Source organism: Phaenicophaeus curvirostris, chromosome 13 (assembly GCF_032191515.1).
Source record: "Phaenicophaeus curvirostris isolate KB17595 chromosome 13, BPBGC_Pcur_1.0, whole genome shotgun sequence".
Taxonomy (NCBI): Eukaryota; Metazoa; Chordata; class Aves; order Cuculiformes; family Cuculidae; genus Phaenicophaeus; species Phaenicophaeus curvirostris.
In genome coordinates, this window is record NC_091404.1 from 2,633,426 (window position 1) to 2,652,293 (window position 18,868).

Here is an 18,868-nt window from a genome sequence, read left to right on the forward strand (position 1 = left end):
CAGGCTGCCTGCGTCAGCGTTGCGTTTAGGAAATAGGTCTCAGTGCAATCTCTCTCCCAGCAATGCTGGAAGAAAAGCAGGATTGCTGCCCACCCAGCCATGCCAGGGTTGCAGCAGAGTCCCAGTTCTACTGCCAGTGTCCTGGGCAGAGCAGCGTCCCTTCCTATTTGATTTTGGGACAGGGAGCATGTAGTGTCTGTGTGTTTTGTAAGGTAGAAGTGACTTGAAGGCCAGAAGCAGGGATGTGGAGCTCCCCTCTCCTAAAGCCTGGGACCATTTACCCTTTGTTATCTGGTTTCAAGCCACTTGGGAACATCACAGCCTGAAACCTCTGCCTGGGCTAAAGGTGCAGCAGGAAAAAGAAAGTCAGTGTTGCGCATCTTTCAGGGAAGAATTCTGGACTCTGGCTGTTTTCTGTAGGTGCCTTTCTTCAGGAACGGCATGAGAAGCTTGCAGGGGATGGGCTCGCCTGTGGCTGCGTGTTTGCATACACACATATGTGCTGCCTGGCCTGCAGGCTCCACAGGCTGGAGGGATGTGGAGAGCCCAGTGGAGGAAGGGATTAAAAACTAACCCTGCCAAATGTGGGAGTGCAAACCCCCAGTTTGGCACAGAGCAACAACTTCACCCCAGAAAGAGAGGGATAGGGTGGGGAGCTGACGGTTTCGGGGTGATTAGAAAAGCAGAGCTGAATTTTGAAAGGTGAGTTGCCCACCTTCCTCCTCCATTTGCCTCTTGTTCCTGAGCCGTTTGGTGCCTGGACACGTACCATCTGTAAGGTGAGGCAGAGTTGTGGGGTACATGGTGTAGCTCTTCCCAGCAGGATCAGAACCACATCTGGGAGGGACTGGCCTGGAATGCTCGGGGTGAGAAGGAGCCCAGTTACTTTGAAAACCAGCTTGTATGGACTTTTCCATGTTTGTTTCCTGTATATATGTGAGAAGCTGATTTTCTTTCAAGGCATTGCATCCTATGGACTTGCAGTGACTGGAAAGTGAGGTTTCAGCAGGTCCAAGCTGCAGAGGTGCTGCTGGCAGTTATGGCCCAAGGAGCTGTTGCGCTTTGGATGCTGGTGCAGGCAGATGAGGCTCTGGTGCTCTTGGGAGAGCATTCCAGCTTTACACCCAGCTTCTCTGACCCCCACCTGCTTCCACCACCTCCGAATTTGGCTCTCGGCTCTCAGTTTGTGCCTGCAGTTTTGTAGTACCCAAGCTGTGCTATTTTTCTTGTATCCCAAGAGCACTGAATAAAGCACCTAAATATACTCTCTGCTCTCTTTTTCTAAAGCAGAGGTTGAATGAGTCTCTTGCAAACAATTTTGTTTCTTTCATTTAAAAGAACAGCCTCCGCCCCCAGCCTGAGCTAAAGCACAGCATTTCTCTTTTGTCATTCCTTTTTTTTTTTCCTGTGGATTTTATCCTGGCAGCTGAGAACGAACAGGCTTCAAAGACTCTTAAGGTGCGCGGGAACTGCAGGAACGGTGGCCGTCGATGGAACCTCTTCAAGCCTGGAGCTGAGAAGCTGCAGATCAGTCGGGTAAGGTGGCGTTCGAAATGCAGCTCTGCCTGTTTTGGGGGGAGTGTTTATGTGCTGCATCTTTAGCCTCTAAAGCTAACAATATGCTTTACTAACGGCTTCCCGTATCTATGGTTCCTTCAGCCATAAATGGGGGGTTTTTATTATTAGTTACTTCGTAACAATAAAAGACTAGGTGCATTATCCTTAGATGAGTCTCCCTTCAATGTATATTGGAGGCTTTATGGTCTAACAGAGGCATTGGGCCTCCCATGTCTTGGAGCGAGTGCTCCTTGCGGGGGGAAAGAACCGCGATGTCTCCTATCGCCGATAGATTTGCGCTGTGGTTTGGATGATGTGACATTTTTTCCCTTCCCCTTTTTAACCATGTGTCCTTTGGGTTTGGTGCTGCTACCAGCATCATCTGGGTGACAGATTCGCGCCGCTGATTCTTTCCTGAAGTGTTTTGCAGACACAAGCATCATCCACAGACACCCAGGCCCATGGACTGGTGTAAGCTTCTAATGGGCCTGGGCGTCTGTGTCCTTCTCTGGGAAAAACTCAGAAAAGATGGCAAAAATGGTGCCATTTGTCAAATATGTTTCCTTGCTTGTGTGAGGGGTTGGTTTCCATCCATGCATTCAAAGTCTGGAGACCATGGTTATTCCATAGTCTTGTTTTGGATTTGTATTACCTGTGAGTCTGGTTTCACTGGTACCCGACGTGTAAGACTCTGGGTTGTCCCAAACCCAACAGATTTGCAAGCTGGCAGCTGACGTGCTGGAAGGAGAGTTATCTAGTGAATAGGGCAGAAGAGGTTTAGCTCTTGTTGTTCCTCTAGGGCAGAGAGAAAGAGGATGATCTGGGAGCCAGGAATTTCCCTGCTGTAATCAAGAGAGGGAACTGACCTGTGGTTGTGTCTCTGTGGCTCTTTCCTTCCCCGTTCCTGTCCTTCTTTACCAGCCCTTTATTGTATTAATTTTCTCTTTGATATCTAATGAACTTCCTTCCTGCAATGTGATTTCCAGGGAAGATCTGGCCTCTATGTCTGTTTTTCCATCACAGAAGCAGTAACTTGGCAGTGAGACCAGCTTCTCCATCCTGCCTGTGTTGTGTGTTGCCTTCCAGGGAACTTGTGCAGGGGTGGACCCCTGGTATTTCAGTCACTTGTGACTTTCTGGAGTGCCATCTTGCATCACTTGTGCTTTCATTCCTGATTTTTTTTGTGGGCTGAGATACAAGCAGGAAGGTACAGAGACAAAAAGTTCAGCCCTTGCTTTTTTCTTCCTCTGTTTGGATCCTACCTTGCTTCTCAGACACAAACTGCTTCTTTCAGCTTAGGAAGACTGTTTTCATTATAGGCATGATGAGCATCTAAGCTTCTGGAAGACAAAATGATCCAAATCCAGGAAAGCTGTTTGTCCTCGGGGCCAGAATACAGGCAGGCAACTGTAGAGTTGCTGTTCTAGCAGTGAGGTATCCTGCTGTGCAGCATGCAAGCCCTACCTCAGAATATCATAGAATCAAGGAATGCTTTGGTTTGGGTTGGAAGGGACCTCAAAGCCACAGTTCCTACCCCCTGCCATGCGCAGGGACACCTCCCACTGGATCAGGGGCTCCAAGCCCCATCCAACCTGGCCTTGAACCCCTCCAGGGATGGGGCAGCCACCCCTGCTCTGGGCAACCTGGGCCAGGGCCTCCCCACCCTCGCACCAAAACATTTCTTCCTGAGGTCTCACCTCAATCTCCCCTTTTTCAGCTGAAAACCATCACCCCTCATCCTGTCCCTGCCCTCCCTGATCCAGAGCCCCTCCCCAGCTTTCCTGCAGCCCCTTTCAGGACTGGAAGCTGCTCGAAGGTCTCCCCGCAGCCTTCTCTTCTCCAGGCTGAACAATCCCAAATCTCTCAGCTTGTCATAGCTGTGTTATAAACTATTTCCATGTTCAGGATGTGGTGCTGACCAGTACGTGGCTATATTTGGTCTTTCTTAATTGATCAAACACTTTCTTAATCTCTTAAAAACAGCCGTATGTTTTGTAGCCTTCATAGCTGGCCTTCAGGCCCTGCTGGGAAACCAAGATTCTGACAGAACATTGCTACTGACAGCAGTCTGTGAGAAACAAGATCATAAAATCACAGAATCACAGTATCACCAGGTTGGAAGAGACCCACCGGATCATCGAGTCCAACCATTCCCATCAATCACTAACCCATGTCCGTCAGCTCCTCGTCCACCCGTCCCTTAAACCCCTCCAGGGAAGGTGACTCAACCCCCTCCCTGGGCAGCCTCTGCCAGTGCCCAGTGACCCTTTCCGTGAAAAATTTTTTCCTAATGTTCAGCCTGAACCTCCCCTGTGTCCCATATCATCTCAGTAAACCCGGCCCCATTTCTGATTTCAAACAGAGCGTTCGAGCCCCCTTAAAAAGGCAGCGGGAAAGTGAAATTTCAGCAAACAAAAACTACAGGTGAAGTTTGGGAAGAATTGCTTAAGAAACGTCACTTCTCCACCGCGGGTATCTCAGAAGGATATGGAACTGGAAAGGGAAATGAGCTGCTTGTGAGCACAGAGACCTGTGTGTGATGTTTAGTTCAGGCACAGCTGTGGTAAACACCTCGCCGGGGCTGAGGTTCGGGTGCTGGACAAGATGCCCTCAGAGACTGGTTCTGCACAGTCGTTAGGCAGCTTGTTGTTCAGTCTGAGTTACGGCGAGCGGGCAGTGTGGAACCAGTGCTGTGGTTTATAAATCAGAGCTACTGTGTTAAGTGCTGCAAGAGTAGGATGTATAAACCTGGCTCACAACAGCAGTGCTGGAAAATTCATCTGTTGCCTCTGCCCCAAGCTGGGTGAAGATCTATGGGTCTCTAAATCACTTCTTTGCCAGGAAGAGATGTTTTCTTTGGTAAGATTTATAAATTTGAGGGAAGATTCATGGGCTTGAGGGTCTTGTCAGGTATATTCATTGACAGCTGATGACCAGTCAGGTGGCAGAGCTAGCACAGAAAGGAGTGATTTATGCTTCCAGACCAGAGGCAATGTTTCTGATTTTCATCGTGAATGGGAATGTGTGAGATGGAGAGAGAGCTAGCGGATGCTGAGAAAGCTTTGGGCTTGTCCTAGCAGCATTGATGCCATCTTGGCATTTGGAGAAATGTGGGTGGTTGTGCAAAAAGAGAACACTGGTATCACTGCATGTCATGTAAAATGTGGAGCTGTTAATGAGCAGATGTCTTGTGAACCCTCAGAAACCACTTATTCATTGCTCTGTGCAATGTGTGGGTTTTGACAAGATCATTCCTTTCCCTTTCCCTTCCTCTTTCTTTTGGGTAGTAGTATGTGTGATTTAGAAATGGCATCTCTGAACTGCCTGTTGACCCAGAAGTCAGGGCGGAGACTCCTAAGCTGAAGGAGTGATTTTACCAGATGTTTGGCACATCTGGTAACAGCATCCATCATTTTGCAGCTGGCTGCATCTTAATCCATCTCTCCAGACAGCAGGTATGGTGAAAGACAGTTGTAGAAGTAAGAGGTGGTAGCAAAGAAGGACAGAAGGGCAAGCCTCTAATTCCAGTGCTTCATCACGTCTTCATCCTAGGAATCCACATGTGCATGCACAAACGTGTACCCTTTCCTACAGCTCATGGCTCTTTCCTGTCCATCATGCCCAAGATGTCCTGACAATGCAGGTCTGGGCACAAGCTTTAGAGAGTTTCTGTGGTGTAGATGAGGAGCCCTGCATGTAGCTCTTGAGTCCTCAGCACAAGAAGGACATGGGACCTGTTGGAGTGAGTCCAGAGAAGGCCATGGAGATGATGTGAGGGCTGAAGAACCTCCTGCACAAGGACAGGCTGAGAGATTTGGGGTTGTTCAGCCTGGAGAAGAGAAGGCTGCGGGGAGAACTTAGAGCAGCTTCGAGTGCTGAAAGGGGCTCCAGGAAAGCTGGGGAGGGGCTCTTGATCAGGGACTGCAGGGACAGGATGAGGGGTAACGGTTTTTAGATGAAAGAGGGGAGATTGAGGTGAGACCTCAGGGAGAAATGTTTTTCTATGAGGGTGGGGAGGCCCTGGCCCAGGCTGCCCAGAGCAGTGGTGGCTGCCCCATCCCTGGAGGTGTTCAAGGCCAGGTTGGATGGGGCTTGGAGCCCCTGATCCAGTGGGAGGTGTCCCTGCCCATGGCAGGGGTGTTGGAACTCACCCTGCTGGTCCCACTGCTTTGGATGCAGCCCAGGACATGGCTGGTTTCTGGGCTGTGAGCACACGTTGCCGACTCATGTTGCGCTTCTCATCCCCCAGCACCCCAAGTACTTCTCCTCAGGGCTGCTCTTATTCCATTTTCCACCCATCCTCTAATTATGCTTGAGATTGCCCCAACCCGGGTGCAGCACCTTATACTTGGCCTTGTTGAACCTCATGAGGTTCTCACAGCCCCACCTCTCCAGCCTTTCCTCCAGCATGTTGGCTGCACCACACAGCTTGGTGTTGCCAGCAAACTTGCTGAGGGCACTCTCCATCCCACAGTCCATTTCTGTGACTTGCTGGAGGAAGCCACTGCCTAATTAGTTAGAAAGGAAGCTTTGCATGAGAGCCAGCTTTGCCATCCCCTGTAGCAGTGACAGGCAGTCCTGCTGTGCAAAGGTGTTGAATATTCACAAACCCCACCAGCCCAGCCTGTCCTTTCTCCTCTTCAAGTCATGAGCTGTTTGCAGAGGCCGGTGGGGAGTTTCCACTGCAATGGTGGTGGCTCTGCGAATCCACAGCTTCCCAAATGTGATCCCCCACTGGGGTGGTAATGAGGAATAAGGAATTCAAACCCCGTGCAGCCTCCAAGAGAACAGAGTGAAGGGAAAGTTGATTTGGGCTCTCGTGCTCCCACTGTGCTGCAATGAACAGGGAATGCTGCTTGATATTCAGTACCAGTGCTTGATGTTCAGTAGCAGTGCTCCTGCTTTCTATTTTTATCCTCTGGAATGATGCTGAGTGAGCAGTTTGTTTAGTGGGGCTATTTTTTTATTTTTTTTTCAATCTGAAATGTGTCCTACACCACGTTCCTCTTGCTTTGCTGCTTGGGGAGGGAAGGGGGTGCAGTGGGATCAGGGACTGCTGCATTCTGATACGTGAGCTGTATATAATTGTGGGCATTTTCCAGCCCTTCTGTCCATGTGAATAGGCTGGTAGGAAAGCACAGTCTCGTGCCTTTCCTGGTGCTAATTAGTTTAAATATCAATGTGCTGGATACACGAAGTTTATATGCACATGTGGAGGGCTGCCAGGGAAATAACATCCTCTTTGAATCCCTCTGCCCTCATTTTAGACATTGAGTACTGGCAGGGTAGTGCTGATCTGTATGGTTGGTTGTGGGTGTGTGTGTTTTAGATCTTGATAAAACTATTATGCTGCTCTCCTTAGCAGTTCTCTGCAACCTTTATCTACCTTTTTGCCATCGCTTTCCTCCGTGTGCCCACTCTTAGGCATTTATAAAATGCTTTTTGCAAGTAATGAAAACTTGCCTCTGCAGCATTGTTTTATTATATAAATACAAATGGGCTTGAGCAAGAGAAGCCAGCAGTTTGGTCCCAACTGACAGACCTCGAAGCCCCCGTTCCACTGCCCCATCTGTCTGCGTGAAGGGTGCTTGGCAAGGATCTCCGAGTCAGCAGGGTTTGCGCAGCCTTTTAAGCACCTGAGCTTTGCTGTCCCTAATCCGATTGAGTTTATGAACGGGTCGGAGCACGGGGAATGCTGAATGACTGTGTTCAGTCTCCTATGAACTCTAGGTCATCCTTAAACGCATTTGCATCTATTTCGCATGGGTGGACCATGCTTTGAACTTGCTCCCCAGCGACTGTGAGGACTATTAGCGCAAACTTTAGGGCTTCTAGTACGAGAAGTGCTTAAACTTACCATGGTCTGGTTATTTTGTCTTGCTTAGAAATAACATTTAAGAGTGCTGTGTTTCTGTACAGAGCAGTGATGGGGAGATGCAAGTCTTGATTATGTTGGTGTAACACCAATGGTGTTTCTCTGCCTCACCTGGAGACAGAGAGCGAGTGTGAATCCTTACAGACAGGACGAGCTTGAAATGACAGTAGTGAGCTTTGAGTTGTGGATTTCTGTTCTGGGTAATGCAAGAGAAACATTTAAAGTTCTGGACTTAGAAAGGATTCTCAGCCATCTGGAGGTGACCCGTAAGCACGTATTAAGCAGAATCTCAGTTTCCAACTGTAGTTCAGTTGGACCTTGTGGTGTTTTCTGTGACATTGCAGGAGGCAGGCACTGCATCCCACATCCTATTGTACTTGGCTCAGCCATGGGGTGGCCAGCAGGAGCAGGGAAGGGATTGTCTCCCTGGACTCATCGCTGTTGGGGCCACATCTTGAATCCTGGGTTCAGTTTTGGGTCCCTCAGTGCATGAAAGACCTTGAGGGGCTGGAGCGTGTCCAGAGAAGGGAACAGAGCTGGGAAGGGGCTGGAGAACAGGGGTTGTGGGAGCAGCTGAGGGCCCTGGGGCTGTTTAGCCTGGAGAAGAGGAGGCTGAGGTGAGACCTCATCGCCTTCTGCAGCTCCTGGAAAGGAGCTTGTGGTGAGGTGGGTGCTGGTCTGTTTTCCCAAGTAACAAGAGATAGGAGGAGAGGAAATGGCCTCAGGTTGCACCAGGGGAGGTTCAGATTGGACGTTAGGAAAAATGTCTTTACTGAGAGAGTGGTGAAGCCTTGTCAGAGCCTGCCCAGAGTAGTGATGGAGTCTCCATCCCTGGAGGGGTGCAAAAAACATGTAGATGTTGTGCTTCAGGACACAAAACCAGTGGGATTGGGCTGGTGGTTGCACTGGATGATCTTAGAGGTCTTTTCCAACCTTAACAATTCTATGATTAAATACATATATAATAGTGACTGGTGTGTAATCACCTCTTCTGTACTTCCAGTGAAGCTCGCTATCCTCATTTGAAGTATCACCTTGGAATGGATCCTTTTCCCTGTTGTTCACTAGTCCCACCTTGATTGTTCTGCTTCAACTCATTACTCAGCTTTGTCGCTGTGCTGCACTCTGGGATATGATTTGTACAAAAGAGGTTTTAATGTAAACTCAATTTGTGTTGCATTGCTAAAACCTTAATGACATTTTGCTTGGCAGCAGCGTGTACTCTATGTGGTTTGCCCTTCCCCCGTGCACTCTGTTCTCAATAAACTAAAGTCCGTGGTAGGTGTAGCATGAAAAATCTCTCAGTAAATATTGGAAGCTTTTGTGGTGGTTCCTGAGCTCTTGCTGCATTTGTGATTCAAGGCCACTGCAGTGTCACCAGGATTTAGCTGAAAAGGAGCTAAATTTGGGAGGGAAAGGTGAAAGCACTGGTCAGAACTTCAAAATCACTCCTGTAGTTGCTGAGATGTGATTTGGAGATGCATCTTCCGTACAGAAGGGCTGCTGATGCCACCGGTCACTGACTAGGTGAATATATCCAGAAACTCATCAAGGGATGAAGGGGAAATGGTTACCATGGATGTGGCTCCCTGTGCTCTCAGAGATGAGGTCTGAGGTGCTTCAGTGCTTCATCAGACTGACATGGCCAAGGGTCATTCTACTTCAGCTCCTGTGATGGAGAGCTGCACTTAGGAGGTGGGAGGGCTGTTCTACTCCTGTGGTGCTGGGAGCTGTGCGTGCTGTGACCAAAGCTCGTGATTTGCTTCCATTGGCGACCCAGCAGGAAGATCTAGGAGCATCCCCTCTGCTCCTTTCCCCCCACCTGTTCTAATCTGATGATGTGTAACATGGGGGGAGGTGTTCATAGAAACCAAATACGCTGCACCTAGCCAGCTGGGGCCAGTGCTGTTCAGTCCCTTTATCCTTGTCTGGATGAAGGGATTGAGTGCACCCTCAGTCGGTTTGCAGATGATACTAAACTGGGTAGAAGTGTTGATCTGCTTGAGGGTAGGACGGCTCTGCAGAGGGACCTGGACAGGCTGGATCCATGGCCCAGGCTCTGTAGAAGGATCTGGACAAGCTAGACAAATGGGCTGCAAGCAATGGGACGAAGTTCTGCAAGGCCAAGTGCTGAGTCCAGCACTTGGGCCACAACAACCCTGTGCAGCTCCAGGCTTGGAGAAGAGCGGCTGGAAAGCTGCCTGGAGGAAAATGACCTCGGGGTGCTGGTTGATGCAGCTGAACATGAGCCAGCGGTGGCCCAGGTGGCCAAAAAGACTAACAGCATCCTGGCTTGGATCAGCCATGGGGTGGCCAGCAGGAGCAGGGAAGGGATCGTCCTCCTGGACTGGGTGATGGTGAGGCTGCACCTCGAATCCTGGGTTCAGTTTTGGGCCCCTCAGTGCAGGAAAGATCTTAACGTGCTGGAGCGTGTCCAGAGAAGGGAACGGAGCTGGGGAAGGGGCTAGGGAGCAGGGGTTTTAGGAGCAGTGAGGGGCCTGGGGCTGTTTAGTCTGAAGAAGACGAGGCTGCGGAGAGACCTCATTGCTCTCTACAAAGGAGGTTGTGGGGAAGTGGGTGCTGGTCTCTTCTTCCAAGTAACAAGTGATGGGAAGAGAAGAAATGGCCTCAAGTTGCTCCAGGGGAGGCTTAGGTTGGATAATGGGAAAATTTCCCCATGTAAAGGGTTTTCAGAACTGACTGCCCAGTGGTGGAATCCCCATCCCTGGGGGTGTTCAAAAGCCAGGAAGACAAGGTGCTCAGGACATGATTCAGTAGTCGACCGGTGCAGTTGGACTCGATGATCTCACAGGTCTTTTTCAATCAAATAATATGATTCTAGCCACACCGCTGTGGTGCTGTGACCGACATGTGCAAATCTGGAGCTCATAGAGAAGATTTTCCTTTGCATTTTGAAACCAAGAGGCTGAAGTAGGGTCTGGGTGACAAACTGTCTCTGCCTGGTGCCACAGATAGGAATAGTTTTGTTTTCCCGCAGAACTGTAGAGGTTTTCATACCTGAATTAAACTTACAACATTAACCTGACACTGTGCTTGTACTTGGAGAACGAGGAGTATAAAATTAACAGGATGAGAAGCTGCAAAGGGAACTTGGGTATTATATTAGTAGAGTCACGTGGCCTGCGATGAGCTCCTCGATGAATCAGGGAGAACTTCATCTCTTAATGTACTGCACAGAATATAGAGAATAATTCCCCTAATAAATCTCTTTCAGTCTCTAATATCTAGGGAAATATATTATCCTGTTGTCCAAAAACCTTGAGAGATCAGTCTTATCTGAGCAAGACATGACTTGTTAGCGCTGTCTGGTGTGATAGCTGAGAAAAAGATGGAATAATGGCTGGTTGCAAAATACCATTTGCCATCACAATACCAAGGACCAGCTGGGCATTGATATCCTGGGCTGCATCCAAAGCAGCGTGGCCAGCAGGTTGAGAGAGGGGATTCTGCCCCTTTGCTCTGCTCTGGTGAGACCTCACCTGGAGCCCTGTGTCCAGTTCTGGAGTCCTGAGCAGAGAAAGGACATGGAGCTGTTGGAGCGAGTCCAGAGGAGGCCACAGAGTTGATCCATGAGGCTGGAGAACCTCCTGTATGAGGACAGGCTGAGGGAGTTGGGGTTGTTCAGTCTGGAGAAGAGAAGGCTGCAGGGAGAACTTAGAGCAGCTTCCAGTCCTGAAAGAGGCTCCAGGAAAGCTAGGGACAGATTTTTCAGCAAGGCCTGTTGTGACAGAACAAGGAGTAATGGTTTTAAACTCAAGAAGGGGAGATCTGGCTGGATATAAGGAAGGAACTTTTGACAGTGAGGATGGGGAGGCCGCCCGAGACGTGGTGGCTGCCCCATCCCTGAAGGGGTTCAAGGCCAGTTTGGATGGGGCTTTGAGCAAGCTGATCTGGTTAAAGATGTCCCTGCTACTGCAGTGGGGTGGAACTGGATGACCTCTAAAGGCCCCTTCCAAGCAAAAGCATTCTATGGTCCTTTGAGAAGTGGGCGAGGCTGCAGAACCTGAACCAGTGCCAGCATCAGACAAAACCACCACTTTGCCAGGGAGCCCGTGGCCCTTGGGGACCACCTTTTCAAGGGTCTTTTGGCACTGGCCTTGTGCTATGCTTGCCCTCAGCAGTGGATTTAACTGGTGGTGAATGTGGAGAGTTGCTGGTGCAATAGTTGCTTCCAAGGTCAAGATGTATTTTGCTGCATTTGCAGTTTTGCTCTGCTGCCGTTGCTTTGTGTGGTCGTGTCAAATGGAGGCTTTCTCCCCAGTGATGCGATGTAGGGTTTGGTAAGTGAGAGAAAGGAAAGCAAAATAATTCCTGCCTGCCAACAAAGGCTTCCTGTAAACCACAGCTGGAGTGAGACGCCCAAGAAGCTGGTTCCTCCAAGAGCGATGAGTCAGTAGTGGATGATCCATCTTCACACTCCTCCTCATTCTAGCACTTGCATATCTAACAGCAGAAATAACTCCACCACTGCCCTTCGCATGACGGGTGCTCCTCAGCTCGCTCTCTCTTGACACACTTCCAGATTTTTAGGTGAGTTCAGCCTTGCCTGGAGGAAAAAGCAGGTCACGCTGGAGCCAGGCAATGATTTGTGGCTGTCTTTTAAAGGAGACTTGCTATGCTGGAGAGGAACTGTGTGTCTCTGAGATATTTAGATGTGGCAGTGGATGGATCACATCAGTGTCTCTTGGGGAAGGGGCTGAGCTCAATAGCGAGCAGCACATTGCTCAGCACTCACAGGGCTGCCTTGTTGGAGATCCTTCGAGCACTTAAGAGGGCTACAGTCATAGAACATCCTGAGTCAGAAGGGATCCATGAGGACCATTGAGTCCAACTCCTGTCCCTGCACAGGACACCCCAACGTTCACACCGTGGGGCTGAGGGCCTTGGTCAAACACTGCTGGAATATTGTTGGGTTCAGCACCGTGACTGCTTCCCTGGGAGCTGTTCCAGGGCTCCACCACCCTCTGGGGGAAGAACCTTTTCCCATGTCCACTGAGTAATGGGAAACGAAAGAGAAAAAGGTAAATTTAAAAAGGTGATCCAAGGGCTGGAGCACCTCTGCTATGAAGACAGGCTGAAAGAGTTGGGGCTGTTCAGCCTGAAGAAGAGGAGGATCTGAGGAGACCTTATAGTGGCCATGGTCTTATGATACCCATTTATCTGTGTGGGGCTTCAGTGGGACTGGTGGGAGTGTGAAGTGAAATGCCTCAACCCCTGTTAGCATTGGGTGCAGGGGTGGATAAGAGTGATGGATGCAGGAGGAAGGTAGCAAAGGGACGTGTCTCAAGTATAAACAGAGCAATAATCCCACCCAAATGTGAAGTTCTTGCTCAGGTAACGCTGTTCTGGGAGGAAAAGCTTTGGCTGGGAATGAATCATAGAATGATAGAATGGTTTGGGTTGGAAGAGACCTCAAAGCCAGTTCCATGGGCAGGGACACCTCCCACTGGATCAGGGGCTCCAAGCCCCATCCAACCTGGCCTTGAACACCTCCAGGGATGGGGCAGCCACCTCTGATCTGGGCAACTTGGGCCAGGGCCTCCCCACCCTCATTGTAAGAAATGTCTTCTCTGTATCCAGCTTAAATCTCCCCTCCCTTAGTTTAAAGCCATTCCCCCTTGTCCTATTATTGCACTCACTGATAAAGTGAAGGAAGAACTTGAAGCACTGATACTTTCAAACCAAGGATGTGCTAAACCAGAGGTGGTCAATTCTCCTGGTCACAAAAATACTCAGTCCCTCCTCTAGAGCGTTTTGCAGCGACAGAGTTGTTAGAGGAATGGATTTTGTCCATCTTTTGCCAGCAATGGGAGGCTGGACAAGAAGCATCAGTGGCTGGGTCCTCTTGTAGGATTTATTTCCCTACATTCTGTATTAGTGCCATCTCTTTCTCTCCTAAGATATCTCAGTTTTATTTTTAACCCTGGACAAATATCAGATATTCCTCAAGAGAGATTTGTGATTGCAGCTCAGCTTTGACAGTTGAGAAGAGTCCAACTGACACATTCGCCTCATCCAAAATGCTGCTATTTTGAGCTCTGTTTTTGTTTTTACCCATCAGTGCTAAGTTTGCATTTCCTATGGATGATATTTTGGGTTACCGTGAGTTGTCACAAATCAGGTCTGAAGTGGATTTGGCTGTGGTGTTTAAAACTCCACTGTGTGAGATGGTTGTCTTCCTGTGCGAATTTTGTTTTGCCTTTTCTCTTTTGATACACTTTCACCCAAAACAGAGCAGAATTAAATCCCCACATTGCAGCTGGTCATCACTAAATAATTTGGTTTACATCTCTTTGAAGCACTTTTTAAATGATTTTGTAGACCCTTTCTTCACTTCTTGTCTTTGTTTTTGTCCTTATGATCATAGAATCACAGAGTATTTTGGGTAGGAAGGGACCTCAAAGCCCATCCAGTTCCACCTCTGCCATGGGCAGGGACACCTCCCACTGCATCAGGGGCTCCAAGCCCCATCCAACCTGGCCTGGAACACCTCCAGGGATGGGGCAGCCACCACTGCTCTGGGCAACCTGTTCCAGGGCCTCCCCACCCTCACAGGAGAACATTTCTCCCTAAGATCTCATCTCCATCTCCCTTCTTTCAGCTGAAAATCATTCCCTTCATCCTATCCCTGCCCTCCCTGATCAAGAGAAGGCAAAGATAAAGACAAAGTTAAACATAAAGATAAAGGCAAAGCAAACTTCTCAAGCACTTCTTTGAAGATCAGGCATTTTCCAGCTATTATTTTACAAACTATTAGAGCGGCAGATCATGAGGTGGGAACCTGGTTATGCAAACAAAGCCACGTCACTCTTGGCCAAAAATAGCTTCGGTAGATGTGCAGTAAGGTGGAAACGAAGGCCTTCAGCGCTCCTACAGCACACAGAGATGGAAGGAGGCGAGAGGGGAGGCTGCAGCTTTCTGATTAGAGTCTCTCAGGAGGTATTTAGAGAAAGCGTGCTTGGTTGAGACAAGCAAGGTGTTACTGCTTATGATTTCAGTGGGATAAGCACTGCCTTTCTTATACAAAGAGCAGACTTGTGTTTTGAGAGATGGCACTGGCTTCCCAAGAGTGTTAGTTTTTACCATACAGATCCTACACAGAGCATGGAGAAATACTGGAGATGACTTAGAAAGTGTTTTCTTTCCTTTTCCTCCACTCCACAGACCATCTTCCATGCAGCAAAAGCCTGCTCGCTCTGCAGTCACATGTGGTTCTTAGGTAGCCTTCTGGTCCCTGGCTGTGGGAGATGGTTTCACATCTCGTTGAGATGTTTCTTTTGCCGCCTGGCATCATCTGTTTTCATTTCAGCCTTATCCAGTGTGGTGGTGACCTAAGAAATTTTAATATCTCAGTGCTAGCTATTTGCTGTGTTTTTGAGGAATGCTGCCTGTTAAGTTCTTCCAGTACTGAAAGGGGGGGGCATTTGAAAGAGAGGAACTGAGTTTTTAGGCGGGCTTGTTGTGACACAACGAAGTGGAATGGATTTAAACTAGGTGAGGGGAGATTTACACTGGATATCAGAAGAAATGTTTTCCTGTGAGGCTGGTGAAGCCCTGGCCCAGGTTGCCCAGGGAGGTGGTGGAGGCGCCATTAGTGGAAACATTCAAGGTCAGGTTGGACTGGGCTTTGAGTATCCCATTGCGGTTAAAAATGTCCCTGCTTCTGCAGGAGTGTTGGACTGGACGACCTGTAAATGTCCCTTCCAACCCAGAGCATTCTGGGATTCTAAATTTGCTGGGGATTTTCAGCAGGAATTGGGTCTGGCTTCCTTTAATCTGCTGTGTGTTATTCACCACCAGGCTTAAAATACACTTTATTCTATAATATGGCCACACTGAGCATCCTTGGCAGTGCTGTGTTGAATTGCAGTTTGATATCTCACTGTTAGGAGATCGTATAGTGTTTCTGGCCCAAGATACAAGTTTGGATAAATAGAGGAACTGAAGTAGGAACTCGGGTACAGAAAACACAGCTTGTAGGTGTGCAGATGTTGTTTCCATTGGATTCAAACCACCTTTTTATGAAGACTTGCAATTCCTTATCTCACAATACTTTTCTGGGATGAGTCGAAAGGGGCTGATAAAGCTGAACAAAGATTTGCCGTCTTCTGTAATGTGCAAAGTGATTCCCAGGCACTGTTCATTACTGATTCCTCACAGACCTTTTTTTTTTTTTATATCAATTAGAAATCTTGTTCAAATTATCACTGTATTCATCCAGAATTGTGAGTGCCTATCAGAATATCCTACGTAATGTGTTCAAATAGGACTTCTCTATTCCTGCTCCTCCTCTTTCATAGAATCACAGAACGGTTTGGGTTGGAAGGGACCTCAAAGCCCATCCAGTCCCACCCCTGCCATGGGCAGGGACACCTCCCACTGGATCAGGGGCTCCAAGCCCCATCCAACCTGGCCTTGAACCCCTCCAGGGATGGGGCAGCCACCCCTGCTCTGGGCCAGGACCTCCCCACCCTCCCAGCAAAACATTTCTGCCTAAGATCTCATCTCCATCTCCCCTCTTGCAGCTCAAAACCATTCCCCTATCCCTGCACACCCTGATCAAGCCCCTCCGCAGCTAAAATCTAATCTAATATCTAATCTAATGTCTAATATCTGATCTAAATCTTCCCCCTTTCAGCTCAATCTCCCTATTTCAGCTTGAAGGTATGTATAAGTATATGTGTGCATATTTCAAAGGTATACATGAACTTTTTCTCCTGCAAAGCTTCCTGAACAGAGAGTTTTATTGTTTATACCTGCCCGCCCCCTAAATTTTGTTATAGGTAGGTGCCTGTTTCAGGCATTAGTAGGATGCTTTGCCTCTTCCAAACCAGATTTTTTCCAAGCAGGATTCAGCCTGTTGCTGTTTAGGTTGAGCCAGTTGATTATTGCTGGATTCTGAAACAGCTGACCTCAGCTGTGCATCAGCATGCACAGCTATGCAGAAATGGGAGATTAGTGCTGATTTATTGCCCTGTCAATTAAATGAAAGCACTAGGATTCTTGCTGCATGGCTGAGAGGTTAAGTGTGGTTGGCAGTGACAGAAAAAGATCAGCTTCTTTAAATGTAACTGCTCGTTTCTATACGTTTAGGTTTAATTAAAATATTCCTACATCCTGCACTCCTAAACATTAATTCTGAGGTTTATTTTGAACCGCTGCCAGGGGAATACATTGTTATGGCATCCTCTTTCCACATCTATTAGCAGGAAGAGGATAATTGAGGAAATCTCACACAGATTTAATTGGGGACTGAGGGCGGGAGCAGGGAGAGGGCAAAACCCAGCGCAGAAGTAGGTCAGAAGTTTGGCAGTGGACAACTCTTGTTTGGCACAGAGCAATCACGTGTCTCTGCGCTGTTGTAGGTGGCTGTGGGTCTGCTGTGATTTTGGGGCTAACCAGGTAATCGGTGGTGGTGCAAGAAGAGTTGCCTCGCGTATAGCTTGTATAATTTGCCACGTATTGGGTCCAGCGATGTGCGGTGCAGCCACCTCTGCAGGTGTCGTGAGGGCAGGCAGGGATCCCTTGTGGCTTTGTGCAGAGCGGGTAAGGAAATGGAGGTGGCTGAGAGCCCTTCAGCTTGGTTGGAGACAGGCTGTGTGCAATCTGAAGCTCTAGCTCAGGAAGGCAGGCATCGTGCTCTGTTTTGCAGCTGCCTGTGGTGTGCTGGGGCACTGCGTCCTCGCAAGGATGAGCCCTGGGCTGTGCAGGGAATATGTGCTCTCTTCATACACCAGCAGCCCCTCTGCCGGTGCGGTCGAGCCATGGCTCTTGTGCTGGCAGCAACATTTCTGAGGTGGAGCCAGAAGCTCCTGCCAATCCTTATTTCGTTATCTGCTGTTTGCCTGATGTTACTGCAACACGTGGCACTGCTTGGCAAATCTGCATTAGGCGTTCCTTTTACGGATGACTCTTCTGCTGCCTGGTTAGATCTACCTAGAATCATAGAGTGGGTTGGAAAGGACCATGAAGATCATACAGTTTCACCCACCCTGCAGAGAGCAAGGACATCTTCAACTGATCAGGTTGCTTAGAGCCCCACCCAACCTGATCTTGAATGTTTCTAGGGATGGGGCAACTTGTGCCAGGGCCTCCCCACCCTCAGAATAGAAAATATCTTCCTAATATCTAGTCTAAATTTCTCCTAATTTAGCTTAAAACCATTACGCCTTGTCCTATTGCTACAGACTCTGCTAAAAGTTTTCCTCCATCTTTCTTATCAGCCCCCTTTCAGTATTGAAAGACCACATTAAGGTCTCCTTGGAGCCTTCTCTTCTTGAGGCTGAACAACCCCAACTTTCTCAGCCTGTCCCCGTACAGAAGGTTCTCCAGCCCTCGGATCATCTCCGTGGCCTCCTCCGGCCTCACTCCAACAGCTCCATGTCCTTCCTGTGCTGAGGACTCCAAATCTGGACGCACTGCGCGCTGCAGTTGTGTCCCTTAAGATTTATTTTGTAACTTGGAGGTATGGCACCATAGTGTTGGTGTGCCGCACAAACTCTAGATTTACTGGCTGGGATCACCTTATCCAGGGATGCTCAGGGATATCAAGCAGAGAGGATGTCGCAGGATGGCCTGGGTAGTCGCCCAGTGCCCAGGAAAAAGGCTGGGAGCAAACCAGCTCAAGCACAAGATGCTGTGTTTGATGTTGAATCGAGCTGGTGGCCCCAGGTTGGGGCTGACTCTGTTGTTCTGAGCTTGTGCAAACAGTGTTTGCTAAAGAGCCCACAATGCAAACACAGACAGACACTTTCTAATAGACAAAGCAAGAGAAGAGAAGGCCTTTAATTACAGATCTTGCTGTGTAATATTTTTACAGGGTTTCCTGAAACCCTCTTCCACCAGCAATGCCAACCTAAAGCGTCAACAAATGTGGTTCTGGCTTAGAGACTGCTGTAATTAGGAAATACAAACACACAGGGATGGATGGGAGTTATTTGCCTGGTTTTTGAGCCTTGAGGGGGTCTCCTCTCAACCTTTTTCATCCAGAGACACAGAGCAGACACTTTTTCAGCTTGTATTTATTAAAAAAAAAAACAGAAAGAAAACTTATTCTCATGGTAGCAGCAGGTCCAATGCTGTTTCTGAGGTCATGATATGGGGCAAACCCCTCCTTGCTCCTCTGCCTTCCTGCCAAGGGTTTTGGGTTCTTTCCTCATTATAGCTCTCTAGGATTCTCCCCCTAGGTCAAAGTGTTATGCTGTGGATGCTGTTGCACCAGTTAACCTGTGTATTTGCTCTGGGATGAGTCTTTCTTTCCAGCCACCAGTTGTAAAGCCCACTGGGGCTGCAGATGCGTCGGCTTGTGCTGGAACAGAATGTACCAAAACTACAGTCCTCAAGGACGTGGCTTTGTGTACTACAGTGGCTGATATCAGAGGATGGAAAAGGTCTTGTTTTCTCTGGAAATCTTTA

At 48.6% G+C, this 18,868-nt stretch overlaps 1 protein-coding gene across 3 annotated transcripts in view; it reads left to right on the forward strand.

The window, feature by feature from the left end:
- The window catches only part of ARHGEF9 (Cdc42 guanine nucleotide exchange factor 9), a 219,510-nt gene that overhangs the window by 13,399 nt on the left and 187,243 nt on the right, over positions 1-18,868 (forward strand). For all 3 annotated transcript variants that reach the window (XM_069867770.1, XM_069867771.1, XM_069867772.1), the window contains exon 3: positions 1,427-1,536. In XM_069867770.1, the coding sequence (XP_069723871.1) occupies positions 1,427-1,536 (110 nt within the window). The remainder of the gene's footprint in view (positions 1-1,426; positions 1,537-18,868) is intronic.